General features: G+C 43.6%; 1 protein-coding gene across 1 annotated transcript in view; it reads right to left on the minus strand.

The window, feature by feature from the left end:
- Positions 1 to 1739: 1739 nt before the first annotated feature.
- TPPP (tubulin polymerization promoting protein) overlaps positions 1740 to 14035 on the minus strand; it is a 54740-nt gene continuing 42444 nt past the window's right edge. Inside the window, exons 3-4 of the mRNA XM_083408028.1 lie at positions 11532 to 11682; positions 1740 to 6430 (exon numbers count right to left, since the gene is read on the minus strand). Coding sequence (XP_083264154.1) covers positions 6236 to 6430; positions 11532 to 11682 — 346 coding nt within the window. The 3' untranslated portion in view covers positions 1740 to 6235. The remainder of the gene's footprint in view (positions 6431 to 11531; positions 11683 to 14035) is intronic.

A 14035-nucleotide genomic window follows, 5' to 3' on the forward strand; every position in this document is an offset into this window, starting at 1 on the left:
GGGTCTTTTCCAGGGAGTCTTCTCTTCTCATGAGGTGGCCAAAGTCTTGGAGCCTCAGCTTCAGGATCTGTCCTTCCAGTGAGCACTCAGGGCTGATTTCCTTAAGAATGGATGCGTTTGATCTTCTTGCAGTCCATGGGACTCTCAAGAGTCTCCTCCAGCACCATAATTCAAAAGCATCAATTCTTCGGCGATCAACCTTCTTTATGGTCCAGATTCTAAAAGGTGTTAACTCAAGCCTCCATCTGCAGTAGAGATATTGTGAATATCCATTCCTGCTTCGTTTGTGAAACCGACATGCTGACTGTTGTGGATAAGTGTCCTAAAATACAGTAGGTATCATGGGAGCCTCTTTTGCTCTCACACATACACCAAAGTGGTGGCTTGTGTGAACAGTTAAGCTAACTGTTGGGGGATAAGGTGTACATAGTGGGCAACAATCAATCTGATCTACATTATCTTGCTTAGATAAATGTTAATGCTTTTAAATGGGCAGCGTGACGCAAATTTAAGCCACTTATGCACACAAAGTTTGGTGGGATAGGAGAGCTGGGGGGTAATTCACACCTGACAACTAATGCGCCCCTTGGGTTTCAGACAGCACATGGGTTGAAAGTCCCAAATGTCCAGGACACAAATTTTCATGGCCCTCTAGTGGCTATGGTGGCTCATTTACCAGAAGTAATGTATTTCATGTTAAATCTGAAAGTATATACTCAATTCTGACCAAATTAAGCCCCTAAAGCAAAATATACACCAGGCGGCTTAGTTTGGTCAGAATCCAGGGCTTTTTAGACTGTCTACCCACAAAGGGTGCATTGGTTGCCAGATGTGAAATATATTGACATTGTTTTCAGCTCTCCCACCCCGCCAAGTAAGATACTGATTTGGATCAGAATTTAAAAAATACAAATACTGATTTAGAAAGCAGCCCAGTCTGCAATCCAAAATATGCTTAGCGAGTAAGGTCCTCCGGGCATTTGGTTATTCACCCTGAGATGCCACCTGAACAGCAATACATAGTCAGAAAACAGGGAGACGAGGCCTTTCAGAGGGAGAAAAGGTATTTTGGACTTCCAGTGAATTAAAGGTGCAAGTCAACTACAGTGTACTCTACTCTCATTTTTAACCAAATGGTGATCTAAGGAGGGATAGACTATGACAAGCCACTTACATGTAACTAAGATCTGTTCTAGGTAGTCTACCGACGTTTTTAACATTTATCACCCATACGCAAGTATTACCAATTGCAGGCCCACAGATCCCACGACTGAGTAGCTAACAATGAACACTAAAAGTTCGCAATGCAAGCCTAACATACAAAAAAGGGGTGACTGCTTGGGATAACCATGATCACAGTTTGCACATTTTCCTCCCTTTTTGTGAAGTTTGAGACAGTGGCTTCTAAACCAAGAGCGGCAGAACCTATCTATAGGCATGAAACACTCACAAGTGTCCTTCGCAGCTGCACATGTAAGGCATAGGGAGACTTGAAGCAAGACACACAGTAGAGTACACTCAGGCACAAAGAGTTGAAAGTTTATTCCATAACAATATCCCACAAAGTAAACGGGAATTTCAAAAAATTCTGATTTAAGATACAGTAAGCCCACAACTTATGCAGGGGATATGTTCTGGGGATCGTGCCTAAAGACAAAACCACTTATAGTCAAAATCCACTGGTGGCTGGGATTGCCAAAGTCATTTTTCCTGGATCCTCACCCCCTTTCATTTATTCATTTTTGGCCATGCATGTAAAGCTGAATGCACACAAGTTAAATGTGCCTAAGTTGTGGCTTACTGTATGTTGGGGGACGGGGTCAAACAGCAGAAGATGCTACTCCCTAGGGAGCCCAAGGGCACCCCACACTGCTGGAAACTGAGACAGGAATGATAGTTTTATGTTTGGGAGACTTCAAAGTCATTTGCAAAGTAATCTCGTTTGGGAGGCTTAAGAATAAACTATATACACACACAAAAACAAAAGCATAGCTAAGCATCCCCCCTATAGAGGACGCTAAATCTTGGGATGGCATCTGCTTTGGACATTTAAAACGATGCAAGTTTGTTTCTTGGCATCTCCTTCTAAGAGGACCTTTGGGCAACAGTAGAAAATGCCACTTTCTGCCCGAGAGCTTACAGAGCTGCCTCCTGATCGAAGTAAACTGCTGTGGGCTGGAGTCCAAACTGACTGATGGTCTCCCTCAGGATAAGGCGACTTCATACATCAAGGTCTAAGGCAGAGTTGGTAATAAAAAGCTCCATTCTGGGCAGGGGCGGCTGGCCTGAGGCAAAACAGGAAGGGGCCACCCGGCTGGGTTGTGCGGCAGCATCCACAAAGCGGCGGCAAGAACGCTGGGATCCAGCAAGATCTTGCAGAGCACACAAGGTCTGGTGAGATTTCTGCAAGGTCGCACTGGAAGCTGCTGCCACTTCTCTAGTGGTGGCAGACTGGTGGGGAGCCTATGAGGCTGCCACCTCTTGGGGTTCCGCCACCTGAGGCAGCTGCCCCAGCTTGCCTCATGGGTGGGCCGGCCCTGATCCTGGGAAGGCCTTCCCTCTTAAAGTGTCCCTGCTGCTCTTCCCTGAGTCCTGCCCTTCTGCCTGAATTGCTATGCATGGGCTTAGGAGGCCAGATAAATCGCCCACCTTATTCTAGACTTGTTTCAGATGTCAACTAAACACAAAGGAAGTGAGTGGGGGGGGGGGGGGGTTGGGCGGTGCAGGTAAGTCAGATTCAGCCCACAACTACCCGTACAAATTCCAGTGACGTGCACAGGAATGCAAGCAGGGGGGAAAGAAGATTGACTTGACTCCATAAGTTGTATGTCTATAAAATTGGAAGGGAAATCCAGGCAATAATCGGAAACTCATTGAGGGTCCCATATACCTATGCAGCTGCAGACATAGACAGCTGGGTTGCCTTCTTGGGTGAGGAATGGGCTGCATTCTGGCACATGGAGCCTTTTCCCAGGTCTCAGCAGATAACAAGGCAGTCCCAGTGTGCATGATGCTACAAAAGTGTGCACCCTTAAGAGGCTGTATAAAACTGCACATATGTATATTTACATATACATAATATACCCTGGAGTGATTTACACATAGCAAAAAGAACACTATGTGCTTAATGTGATTTATTCAATCAGAAAGAATTGTAAACACATTGCGGTAGTAAAATAGCTTTTTTAAAAAACCTACAGATACAGATCTCTATCATTTTCACATTTGGAGAACTGTTTCACATTTCCCCCTATTTATAAGAGCTCAAAAAGGGCCTGATGATAACCTATTGTATGGAAAGGAGATAACGAAGGCTGGCATCACTGCACGTTTACAGTATGTTTTGCACTTAAATAAATACTTAAAGGGGGCAGAAGTCACTGACAAGGAATATACAGGGATGAGGGCAGCTGTGTGAGAATATTCCAAGTACACTGCTGCATGCAAACAGCGACTTAGGCTGCAATCCTATACACGTTCACCCAGCAGCAAACCCCAAAGAACACAGTGGGACTTATTTTTGAGTGGACGTGAATGGAATGGTGTTATTAGGTGACTGGACTGGAGGAAGTAGTCCTGTTTTCATAAACTGTGGTCTGGTGCATGGACACCTAGGCCTTGCTTCTTCTGACACAGCCTCCTCCTTTAGTGGCACAGTGGTAGAAAAAGCCAACAGTTTCAGAACAAGGAATGGGGAAAGGAAGACAAACTGGGATGTCAGAAGAGCATGTCGTTGTTTCACAAAACTGCTTGCTTTTTAGACATCCACGCTTCAATGGTAGCATCTCTTGTCTTTTTGTTTTAAAATAAATGAAAAATGAACATGAACCGCTCATTTTAAAAGTAGCTTTCCCTGGCTCTAGAAGGCCACCTGATATGTAATGCCTGCTCTAAAATATTTTGATGAGAGTTCTGCAGTAGACTTTACTGCTAAAGGAAATTTCTATCAAAAGCAAAACTACTATTTGCCCAGAACATGGTGGCATTATTGTTACCTTAAGCTCCTCTTTACAATGAGCAATCAGTGTTCATGGCTAATTCATGTGAGCAAATAGCTGCTAGGTTTTCAGACAAAAAATGTCCGAAAGAGACATGCTAGACTGGATCAACAAATCAGGTATCTTCCTGGTGTGCTTATCTGCTCTTATTACATCAATGGAGTCTTTCACATCCACTGTGTTAATTAGCTGCCACTGGAGGACGTACCTGGATTTGTTCTGAATATTCTATTTATGTAATGAAGTTCCGTGTAATAACATGGGGTTCCCCATAAGCCTAGCCTCGCTTTAAGCTTGACAAATGAGCTCCAGAGAGTCTGCATTAAAGTATTCAGTGCTCATTGTTCCATCAAAGCAAACAGCTCTATTACCAACACTCTAGACACTGAGCTTGTCCCCAGAAAGCAGATGGATATATAACTGATACCAACTATCACCATTTCAATACCAACAGGCCTGGCACACTCACAGACCCTTTCTGGCAACCACCAAAACCACCATCCTGCAAAAACATGCCGAAAATTCTACAGACTTCCTTCTTCCCAAACCTGACATTTCAACATGTCAAAAAGCAAAGGTTCCAGGCAAACAACGGCAGTGCTTAACAACACTATTATTATTATTTTGGATTCATGCTTGTTGTGCATGCTGAAGAATGCATGGTTGTAAGTCACAATGAATACCTTCCTTAACAATGAGGATAAAGACAACTGCAAATGACAGATGGGCAGTGCTCGGACAAGGGCCAACTTCAAGGTGCTGGCCTGTGCGAAGGAACAGTCAGAGTTACTGTAAGCAAATCAGTGCAGCCAACTCTTTAGCGTTTACTGGGCCTGTCAAAGAGACAGCTATTAAGAATGGCAGTAAAGTTGATCATCTCTATTCTTCTACAGAGGAGACACAGCTGACCTGTATTCCACAGAAAACAAGACTGAGGACTCAACTGCTGGCAAACCTCCAAGTGAAGATTACAGCTATTATTTTACTGGATTGTAAGTTCAACACAGTGTGGTATTTACTCAGTAATAAAGACAGGACACATAAAAATCACCTTATTGACTAGACAGTTACTCTTCAGCATACACGCATAGAAATCTTTCAAATAAATAAATACATTACGTATGTTGTCCTTTTTCAGGAAATATGTTAATTATATCCTTTTTCTCCCTTAAAAGAAGCAACATTTCAGCACTATTTAGACTCTGGCTCACTGGAACATGATGGTTGATGACATCATTTGTAAAACAATGAATCTGTATTTAATCTTTTCTACCTTTGTTTTCCATCAGCAAACAATCTGACAATTACATTATGTCTGCTTTACACTGAGTGAACAAGAAAACAACAAATTTCCTTTATTTTGGAACTATTTAACCAACATAATGAATCAAAATGTTGTTTAAGGTAGTGATCCAGACAAAGTAGATAATTTCAACTGGTAGTATTTCAAATATATATTTGGGTGGGGGTTTGAACTGCCATATATCATGTTTGTTGCAATCTTACAGAAATAGTAATACATAACTTCAATGACGCATAGTGTTTTGGTTTTGGGTTTTTTTTTCCTTTAAAGAAAATTTGCAGAGGCCAGGAGAGAGAGAGCTGCAATTTCCCTTTTCTTTGAGAACAGGGACAAGCTGAGTCTCAGTTTTCTAATAATGGAGGGGGAAAGTTGCTTTAAATTATTGTTTCTGCTCTTGTTCGCAAATGGTTGAAATAAATGTATTGGCTTTTACAGGCTAGCACCTTTTCAAAAATAAAATAAAAGTCAATAGCCATTTAATTCCCTTCAGTTAAAGGCTGAATTCTTACGTTTGAGGTGCATCTGTTCCATATTAAGACATTGTTCAATAATAAATAATCAAATTGAGCAATTGGATTCTTTTTAGAAAAGCTACTAGCACGTGTAGCCTCCACTGTAGAAAAAAAGACAGCAGAACAAGACAGAGAATTAGGCATATAGGAATGTTTCCGATCTGCTACCAGTACAGACGAGGTGTGGTGAGACAGCCCTTGGTGTGGTTTCTTGACCAGAATGCTCTGCTGCTTCCTTTTCACTGCCATAAAGCATGAGGAATGTAATGAAGTGGTGCTTCACTGCAAGAGTCTCAGCCGATGTCAAAAGTGGATCCTACAACACAGCTTTCCAACATAGTCTTTTTGGCATTTACAGCAACAGGTGAGGCTCGTCTTGCTCACCCCTCACAGGCGAACCTTCGGGCTTTGAACCTCCAGGCTTACTTGCTTCCTTGCACTTTCTGATCGTATGTGCCAGCATGCTTATACCCAGATACATAGCCAGACGTATCCACCAGATCTTCACGTCCTGCTTTCCCTTTGCCTTTCCCAGTTGGGTCAAATCTCTCTTTATGGGAACCAGTGAAACGTGTTGTGTCTGTAAGCCGTGAGACAGTCGGAGATGAAATGGCTTTCTATTAATGGGGAGAGAGAAAGACAGACAGAAGAGAGCATTAACAATGTAAATAACACACACACACACACACACACACACACACACGTGCATGAATATATATGTAAATCAAGGTACTATAACGTCACGGTCCTGAGGACCTCTGTTCTGCTTTGCTTGTTCCTTGCAGACCATCAACCATGACTGGCTCGTGGGTTTTGGCTACCCTAAACAAGACAGGATGGGGTTTTTTAATGCTTGGTCAATAACTGGGATCAAATGAACCCTCACAGTGCTGACAAGTTTTTTTCAAATCTTCTATAGCTCCATGCTCCAGCAGTTCCTCAAGCAAAATGAGATATGAATTGCCATGTGATGTTTCAGCCGTCCTCCTAAATCTGGTGGTGGTGGGGAAATGATGTTTATATTCATAAGTTTTGGGGGGGGAGTAAATTCTATCCCTGGTGTACATGAGCACTTCTAAAACATATGATCAAATGGCAGTCAGCAGTTTTGCTGGTGCTCTCAAATTCAGTAGGCACTGCTTCTTGAAATGCCCACATTGTTTGGCAGCTGAACTACCCGTGATGTAAACATCCCAAGAGATTTAGCTCCTTAGAAGACCTGTGTCTAGAATCAATAGAACTCTGGGATGAGTTTTGAAACATAACCCAACTTGCACTAAGAAATGGGTCAGGTATCCTCTCTGTGGTCAAAGCATAGGCAGAAAACTACAGCAATGGAGCTGACCTTTAAAGCCCTTCTCAGCCTAAGACCTGGGTACCTGAAATAACAGCTGTGCCCACACTCACCTGCCCCTGCACCGAGGTCATTGTCTAAGGGTCTCCTCTAGCCCCCTCCACCACCCAAGGGAAGGTGACCAGAGACAGAGCCTTGTCAGTGGTGGCACCCCAAACCAGAGCGCCTGGGAAAATAAACACACATTTGCCAGATGATGAACAGTTAACATTGTTGGCACCAGGCAGATGTATTTTTATCTGCACAGGCTTTTGAATATATTTCAATGTAATAATGGTTTTTAATGTTAATGTTTTATTTATGTCTTATCTTTCTTTTGTAAACTGCCCTAGACACCACGAAAAAGGCTACTGTAAAAATCTTGACATTGTTCTTGTAAGTGTCATGTTCTGTGAGGTATTCTTGACCTCTTGGCAACTATGTTGGAAAGCTCTCAACCCTGTTTTAATTTATTCACCTTTACCTCCAAATGGTGTCATCCTTGGGAATTTTTATTTTTGTGACTTTATTTGGAGAATTACAACAACAAAAAATAGATTGATACAACAAATTATGCAATCAATCCAAATGTGTTTTTTAAAAAATTACATAGTGTCATCTATGTAGCATAAAAGGAGTGATGAGATCTCTGTCTGAAAGGTCTTATCTAAAAATAGACAGAAAGGAAAGTGGGAGATGGAATTGTGTGAATAATATATTATTATTTCAGCGACAGCGACAGGTTTAATTACAGTAGGATATTAGGACTGGACTTTAATGTGAACAGAGTTGCTTCTACACCGCTGCAGAGGATTGTGGGACACACGTAGTTCACAGGGAGAGTTGGCCACGTCTAAGCATGAATGTTTGGACAAGGAAACTACTTCCAGCTTGATAGCTAGACCTTAACCATCTTGCCCTAGGGGGAAGACTAACCTTCCTGAAGGGCTGGACCAGAACCTTTTGCTGCTTGAGCCAAACCCCACTGCCACTGCACCCCACTGCAAGCATGCGCTGCTGCCTCCTCCATGGACACACCATGCTGCTGCCATGCCCCTGCCTCCTCCACAATGGGTGTGCCCTGCCACCACGTGCACACCCCCTTGCCACTGCCACAGGGGACGGCTTTGGTATGCCCACAGAGGAGTAGGTGGTGGAGGTGTGGCAGCAGAGATGGAAGCACAGGAGTCAGCAAGCGGCATGCTCCTTGGGCCCAGGTCTGCCGCCCGAGGTGTCTGCCTCACCTTGCCTCATGGGTGGCTCAGCCCTGCCTGCCTGTGTGGTACAGCTCGCCTTGCCACAGCATTTTCTTACTATCTGACCATCATATAGGAGGCTACTTCAAAGGTTTTTGAATTAAAGCACTGCATTTGTCTTCAGTGCCTTTATGGGAGGTGACCTTGCAAACAGTCCAATATGTCCAGGTTGCCCCCCCCCCCCCGAAGCTTTCAATACTGAAAAGGAAAGTCCTTATTTGGGTTTAAAATAATTAAGTTATTAAAAAACTAAAACAATTTGCCCCTTCAGCATGTGGCAGAAATTTAAGAGGGATATCTGATCCTTGAGCAAATGCTATTATTTCCACTGCGGACTGGTGCCAGTAGAGATTTTGCCAGTGCCGAGAAAACAGTAAGAGATACAGGACCGACCTAGCCTATGAGGCAAGGTGAGGCAGCTGCCTTAGGAGGCAGGATCCATAGGGCAGCAGATCCCATATATACGTAGATCTTTAGTCCCCCCTTGTTCCTGATGCAGCATCTTCACTCATCCCTTCTTGCCTGGCCAGGGGAGGAAGCACCATTTTGTGGTTTGCCTCAGGTGCCAAAATGTCTTGGGCTTGCCCTAAAGACTGGGGATTCCTTCCAACTTGCTCCTAACTGAGTAAACATTGGGCTTTCCAAAGTCCACCCAAAGGCACGATGGAACATTGCCACGTCCTTTTTCAAAGCTGGTGGCTGCAAGCCTTTCTGGCCACCTCTTAGCACAAATCATTCTGGGAGACAGGATGATTGAACATTCTGCCTCCAAAGGCATCTACTTCAAAAGAAAAATGGAATTTGAGCTAGGAAAATCCATGGCTCTGCTGGACGTGCTCAAAAGAACCTTGGAGATAACAATTCAAGTGGCGTAAGAGTTTCCATTCCTTTCTTTTTCACCGCTCATTGTGGATGCTGTGAAATTTATAGGTTTGATGGAAGAGTTCAAGTGCCAGCTGTTCTAAACTTGATTAATGTCCACCATGCTTTGCATATATATCAACCAAGGCATCAAAGAAACAGCAAAGGTCTCCGATACAACAGTGGGGTCAGCCTTTAAGAAACCACAGATTCAGTTCTTTGCCGTTTTCCTAATCCATAGCAATCAACCATGTACATGTCACATTATTCTTAAGTCAAATCTCAGCTTGTCCAGTAGCTGTGCAGTCAGAGGCTTCTGGTGGGAGTGCCTGCTTCACAGAAAACACTGTTCAAGATTGCATTTTGAATTTGGGGCACCTTTGTGTACACATCACACTTTGAAGTCCACAGGTCCTAAGAGGCATTGACCACATTACAGGAGATAGGGGGATTCTATTCCCAGGCACTGAAACAGGTTGTCCTCCTTCATTGATCAATCTTAGACTTTCATCATATTAAGTTCCACTGAGGTAAGGAGAGCATGGCCCTCCAGCTCAGCCATCACCTCAGCAAACTTCTCAGCTTCAGTTCAATTTCTATAAAGTGCCATGGGTCTTGAACCAGGAATAATGGCATAGCTTTCTCCCAGTAGTGGATTGGGGGGTGGGTGGGCTGCCACGGCTTACCTAACCTCCAGTTGGTTGCTACCACTTACCAGGAGATGGAGTCAGGGGTGACATCAGTGTGTTGCAAATGCACTGGCTCAGTTTGGCTGGCATATTTGTACTGTGCCAACCTTTCTCCTCATCTACCGCCTGGTATGTCGCAGAAACACAACTGACCAGAGGTCAGGTGAGCAGTGGCAACCCACTGCTGCTTACTCCCCACACCATCATGGTATTTGGTAAGTGAGCCTTTGGTGCCCTTAAACCCATAATATTGTTGATAAAGCTGGTGTGAAAGAAGCAGTGCCACTGCTTACTTGGCAATGCCATGGGCTGGCGATGGCTCGCCTTGCTCTGTTAATCTTCAGAATCGGCCCTGGATTTTGAGAGTAGAAGCAAGCAACTCATTTCCACAGTTAGGACTGGGCTGCAGCTTGGTGATCGAATACCCAGTGTGGCTTAGAATGTAACAGAATGTGCAGCCTTTGGGGGATAGGTAAACAAAGAAAGCCACACTGTGATTGCCCCTTCGTACTTATATACAGTAGGGTACATGGAATTTGCCCCATCTTGGAAAGAGTTCAAAGTTCTCACTTTCCATTTAGCTGTATGTTGATGAGCATTATGCAGACTACAGCAAAATTCTTTATACATGTGGCAAAAGGAAACTAAATGGCTGAAGTATTGTTCTAAAAAAAGGAATGATCAACTGACTAAGCTTGGGAAGCTAGATCCTTCCAAATCCAACTATTTGGAGACTGCACCATGCCCCCCTTGACATCGCTGACAGCATACACACACACACACACACACACACACACACACATCACTAAGCTTGGACTAGAATGGGAAAGATGCAAGAGTGAAAGAGCTGATGACAGTCAGAAGCTGGCTTCATCCATTTTCACCCTTGCATCATTCACTTATTTAGCCACGATTCTAGATTCAGATAAGTAGCCATGTTGGTCTGACACAGTTGAAATATATATTTTTTTAAGTTGTGACTTCTATTTCAGTGTATCTGAAGATGTGTGCATGCACACAAAAGCTTATACCCAGAACAAACTTAGTTGGTCTCTAAGGTGCTACTGGACTATTTTTTAATTTTTTATTTCTTTTAGCCACGTTATGTGGGGGGTGGGGTGAGGGTGATATTTGCTGGTACGGTGGGAGCCACACAATGCCCTGGTGCAGAGAGAAGGCTGCTATCTTTGTTCTGAACTGTTCCATGGCTCATATGCAAGTGGCATGTTATCCAAGTCCTATGACCCAGAAAGCCCACATTCTGAGAATTATGCAGTAGGAAAGGCAGAATTTCTGTATTTTGCACATTTTAACTGAAAACAAGAAGAAGTTTCTAGCAGAAATCAAAATCTCTAAGCATTAGGTGAACAGGAATATTGGTCATTAGGCTACAACTCTTATGGAATGTTCTGGCTTCGCAAAAGCTGCCACAGAGAACATTAGAGTGAAACCAGATGAGCATCCTGCTGGGTTGATCAAAACTTCAGGACTCTTCTTGTGGGAGAAAATGAGAAGTCTACGATTTGAAGAGAGGCCTTAGAAAAGAATGTCAGAGTTACTGAGCATCAGGCTCCCATACCGTGACTCCAGCTATGACGGGTGCCTTCCCTTCAATGAGCTTGTGAATTTCTTGCACCGCTTCCTCGTTGCTCTTGTCTTTGAAACGTTTCTTGGACAGCTCCTGAAGTGCTTCCTTGAACTGCTCAAAAGTAATTGTCCTGGATTTCCCCCTAAAGCATACAAAACAAAAATGGGAGAAGTTACAGAAACATCTCAATGTGCCTGTAAGGATTACTGCACAAACAATATTTACCATGTGGGCCACTAAATCTCCTGGTTTCCACGTCCTATGCAACTCTTAACCGTTTTGGCTCTAAAACAGTTTTACTGTCCCCACAGGTTGCCTTCAATGCTTTGGGGAAGTCGAAGATCCATTTGATGTCAGAAAGAGAGTAGATCGTGAGAGTCATCTTCCCCTTTGCTATCAATCTTTGTTATTAACAGTGTGGTGTCACTCTAGGAATACTTTGGGAAGACGTCGCTGCTCTGCTAATTTTCTCAAAACTGCAGAAGGCTCTAGATGAACATATGAGGTCTTAGTATGGGAACAGGGGCAAGGGCTAGCACACACAAACTCCACTCCACTGTCCCTCAGTCTGTGGGTTGCCCTTCGGAGGGAAAATATCAGTGCTCCAACTTCAGCTTCAAATTTGTATTCAAAAAGAACTTATTTTAGCTGTCTTAAATAGTATTACTATTTTTTCAGCTGTGCTCTTGGATCATTCTTTTATCTTAACTACGTGCATGAATATTGGCCTTCATCTAGCTAAAGTTAACCGCAGGCCTTACTGTGAAACCCTATTCTTGTCCACTGAAAAATAAATCCCAGTGAGTTCAGTTCAATGGGGCTTACTGGTAAGAGACATTGGATTGCAACCTTGTCCAATGGAACAAGCTCGTTGCAACTTTCTTAATCCTGTTGCTTTCAGTGGGACCTCCAACACAATCTTATGGTGGTTTAGTTAGAATTTAGTTCCGCAGTGCTCAGTTGCGGGGCTTACTATCGAAAAATGAGAAGAAGATACTTAGGCGCAAGGAACTTTAGTTGAATTGGGGCAACTGGCTATTAAGAAAGTAAAATGGCAAGATGACAGCAATAAAAGGGGGGTGCCAGGAGGTCTTTTGGGGAGACTTTTGATATGCAACAGAAATGGTCATCTTGAGCATTTTGTGACCATTTTTTTAAGCAAACAGTGTTCACACAAAAAACATACAGGTCACACCTTTCCCATTCTGCTGTGTTCTTAAATTACAACGCATAAGGATAATTTTTTGTTGTGTCGTCACTGACTGCCAGGTAATTTATCCACCTGGAAATCTGCCCTGAGGCTAATCAAGTATCATCCCTGTTCTTGTGCAGATGCCAAGAGATCTGCGAGGAGCAGTTAAGTCATGACCTTGGTCTTAGAGCAATGACTTCAGCAGAGGAGCTGTGCCCCTGCTCTGTGCTGCAGCTACACAACTCTCCAACTTCAGAGAGGAGTTTTAAAACCCCTGTTCTTCTCGCACCAAGGAGCCACACATGAGCTTGTCATACTTGTTACACATTTTATTCAGTTAATCCGTTACCAGCTACTGACACTGTTATTTTAGCTGAGTTATTACTTTAGTAATCGGTCCTCTTCCTTGTCATTTCTCTGGTCTCAATGGCTTTTGAAAAGTATCTGAAACATACTGCATTTCTTAGCTCAAAACTCAGGGGAAACCAGTCTGACTGCTCTGTATGTCCACTTACTCAACACACGTGGATTTTCTCCACCCACCCACAAGCATAATGATCAGACCAGACTCATGCACAACAAACACTAAACCAAACCATGGTTTACTGCAAATGCATGCAAACCCCTTTCCTTGGTGCTGCTGCTTCCATGCTTCCCACAGCTAAGCTGTGGCTTGGCTTACAGGCATACTGCTAAACCAATCTGTGCCATCCTTAGTCCATTTTCCTGGAAACTTAAAATAGCTCCCCTCCCTCTCTCCTCTGACCCCGGAGTGGGAAGTTAAAAATAATACAGTGGTGCCTCGCAAGACGAAATTAATTCGTTCTGCGAGTTTCTTCGTTCTACGAGTTTTTTCGTCTTGCGAAGCACCGCTGCGTATTGACGGTTTCCCATAGGAATGCATTGGCGGCTTAAAAAAAAAGGCACAAGACGTTCCGTCTTGCGAAGCAAGCCCATAGGGAAATCCGTCTTGCGAAGCAACTCAGAAAATGAAAAACCCTTTCGTCTTGCGAGTTTTTCGTCTTCCGAGGCATTCATCTTGCGGGGCACCACTGTAATAATAAATACTATTGTGGGGACTTCCAAATTGGCCTCAATTCCAAATGGTCTTACATCTCTCCTCACTCTTAGTAGGAATCTCCCTTCTCTGTAGTGGCATCTAACATGGTCACACAAATTCACAAACTGCTCCTCAGCCTTCCATGCTCTCCTCCCTCCCCCCCCCCCCATGTTGTGGAGCTAAAATCCAACTCTCCTATAGGATGCGGAACTGAAGGTGAACTGAGGACAGGCAAAGGCTGAA

The sequence above is a fragment of the Podarcis tiliguerta genome, assembly GCF_965153285.1.
Source record: "Podarcis tiliguerta genome assembly, chromosome: 13".
NCBI classification, from domain to species: Eukaryota; Metazoa; Chordata; class Lepidosauria; order Squamata; family Lacertidae; genus Podarcis; species Podarcis tiliguerta.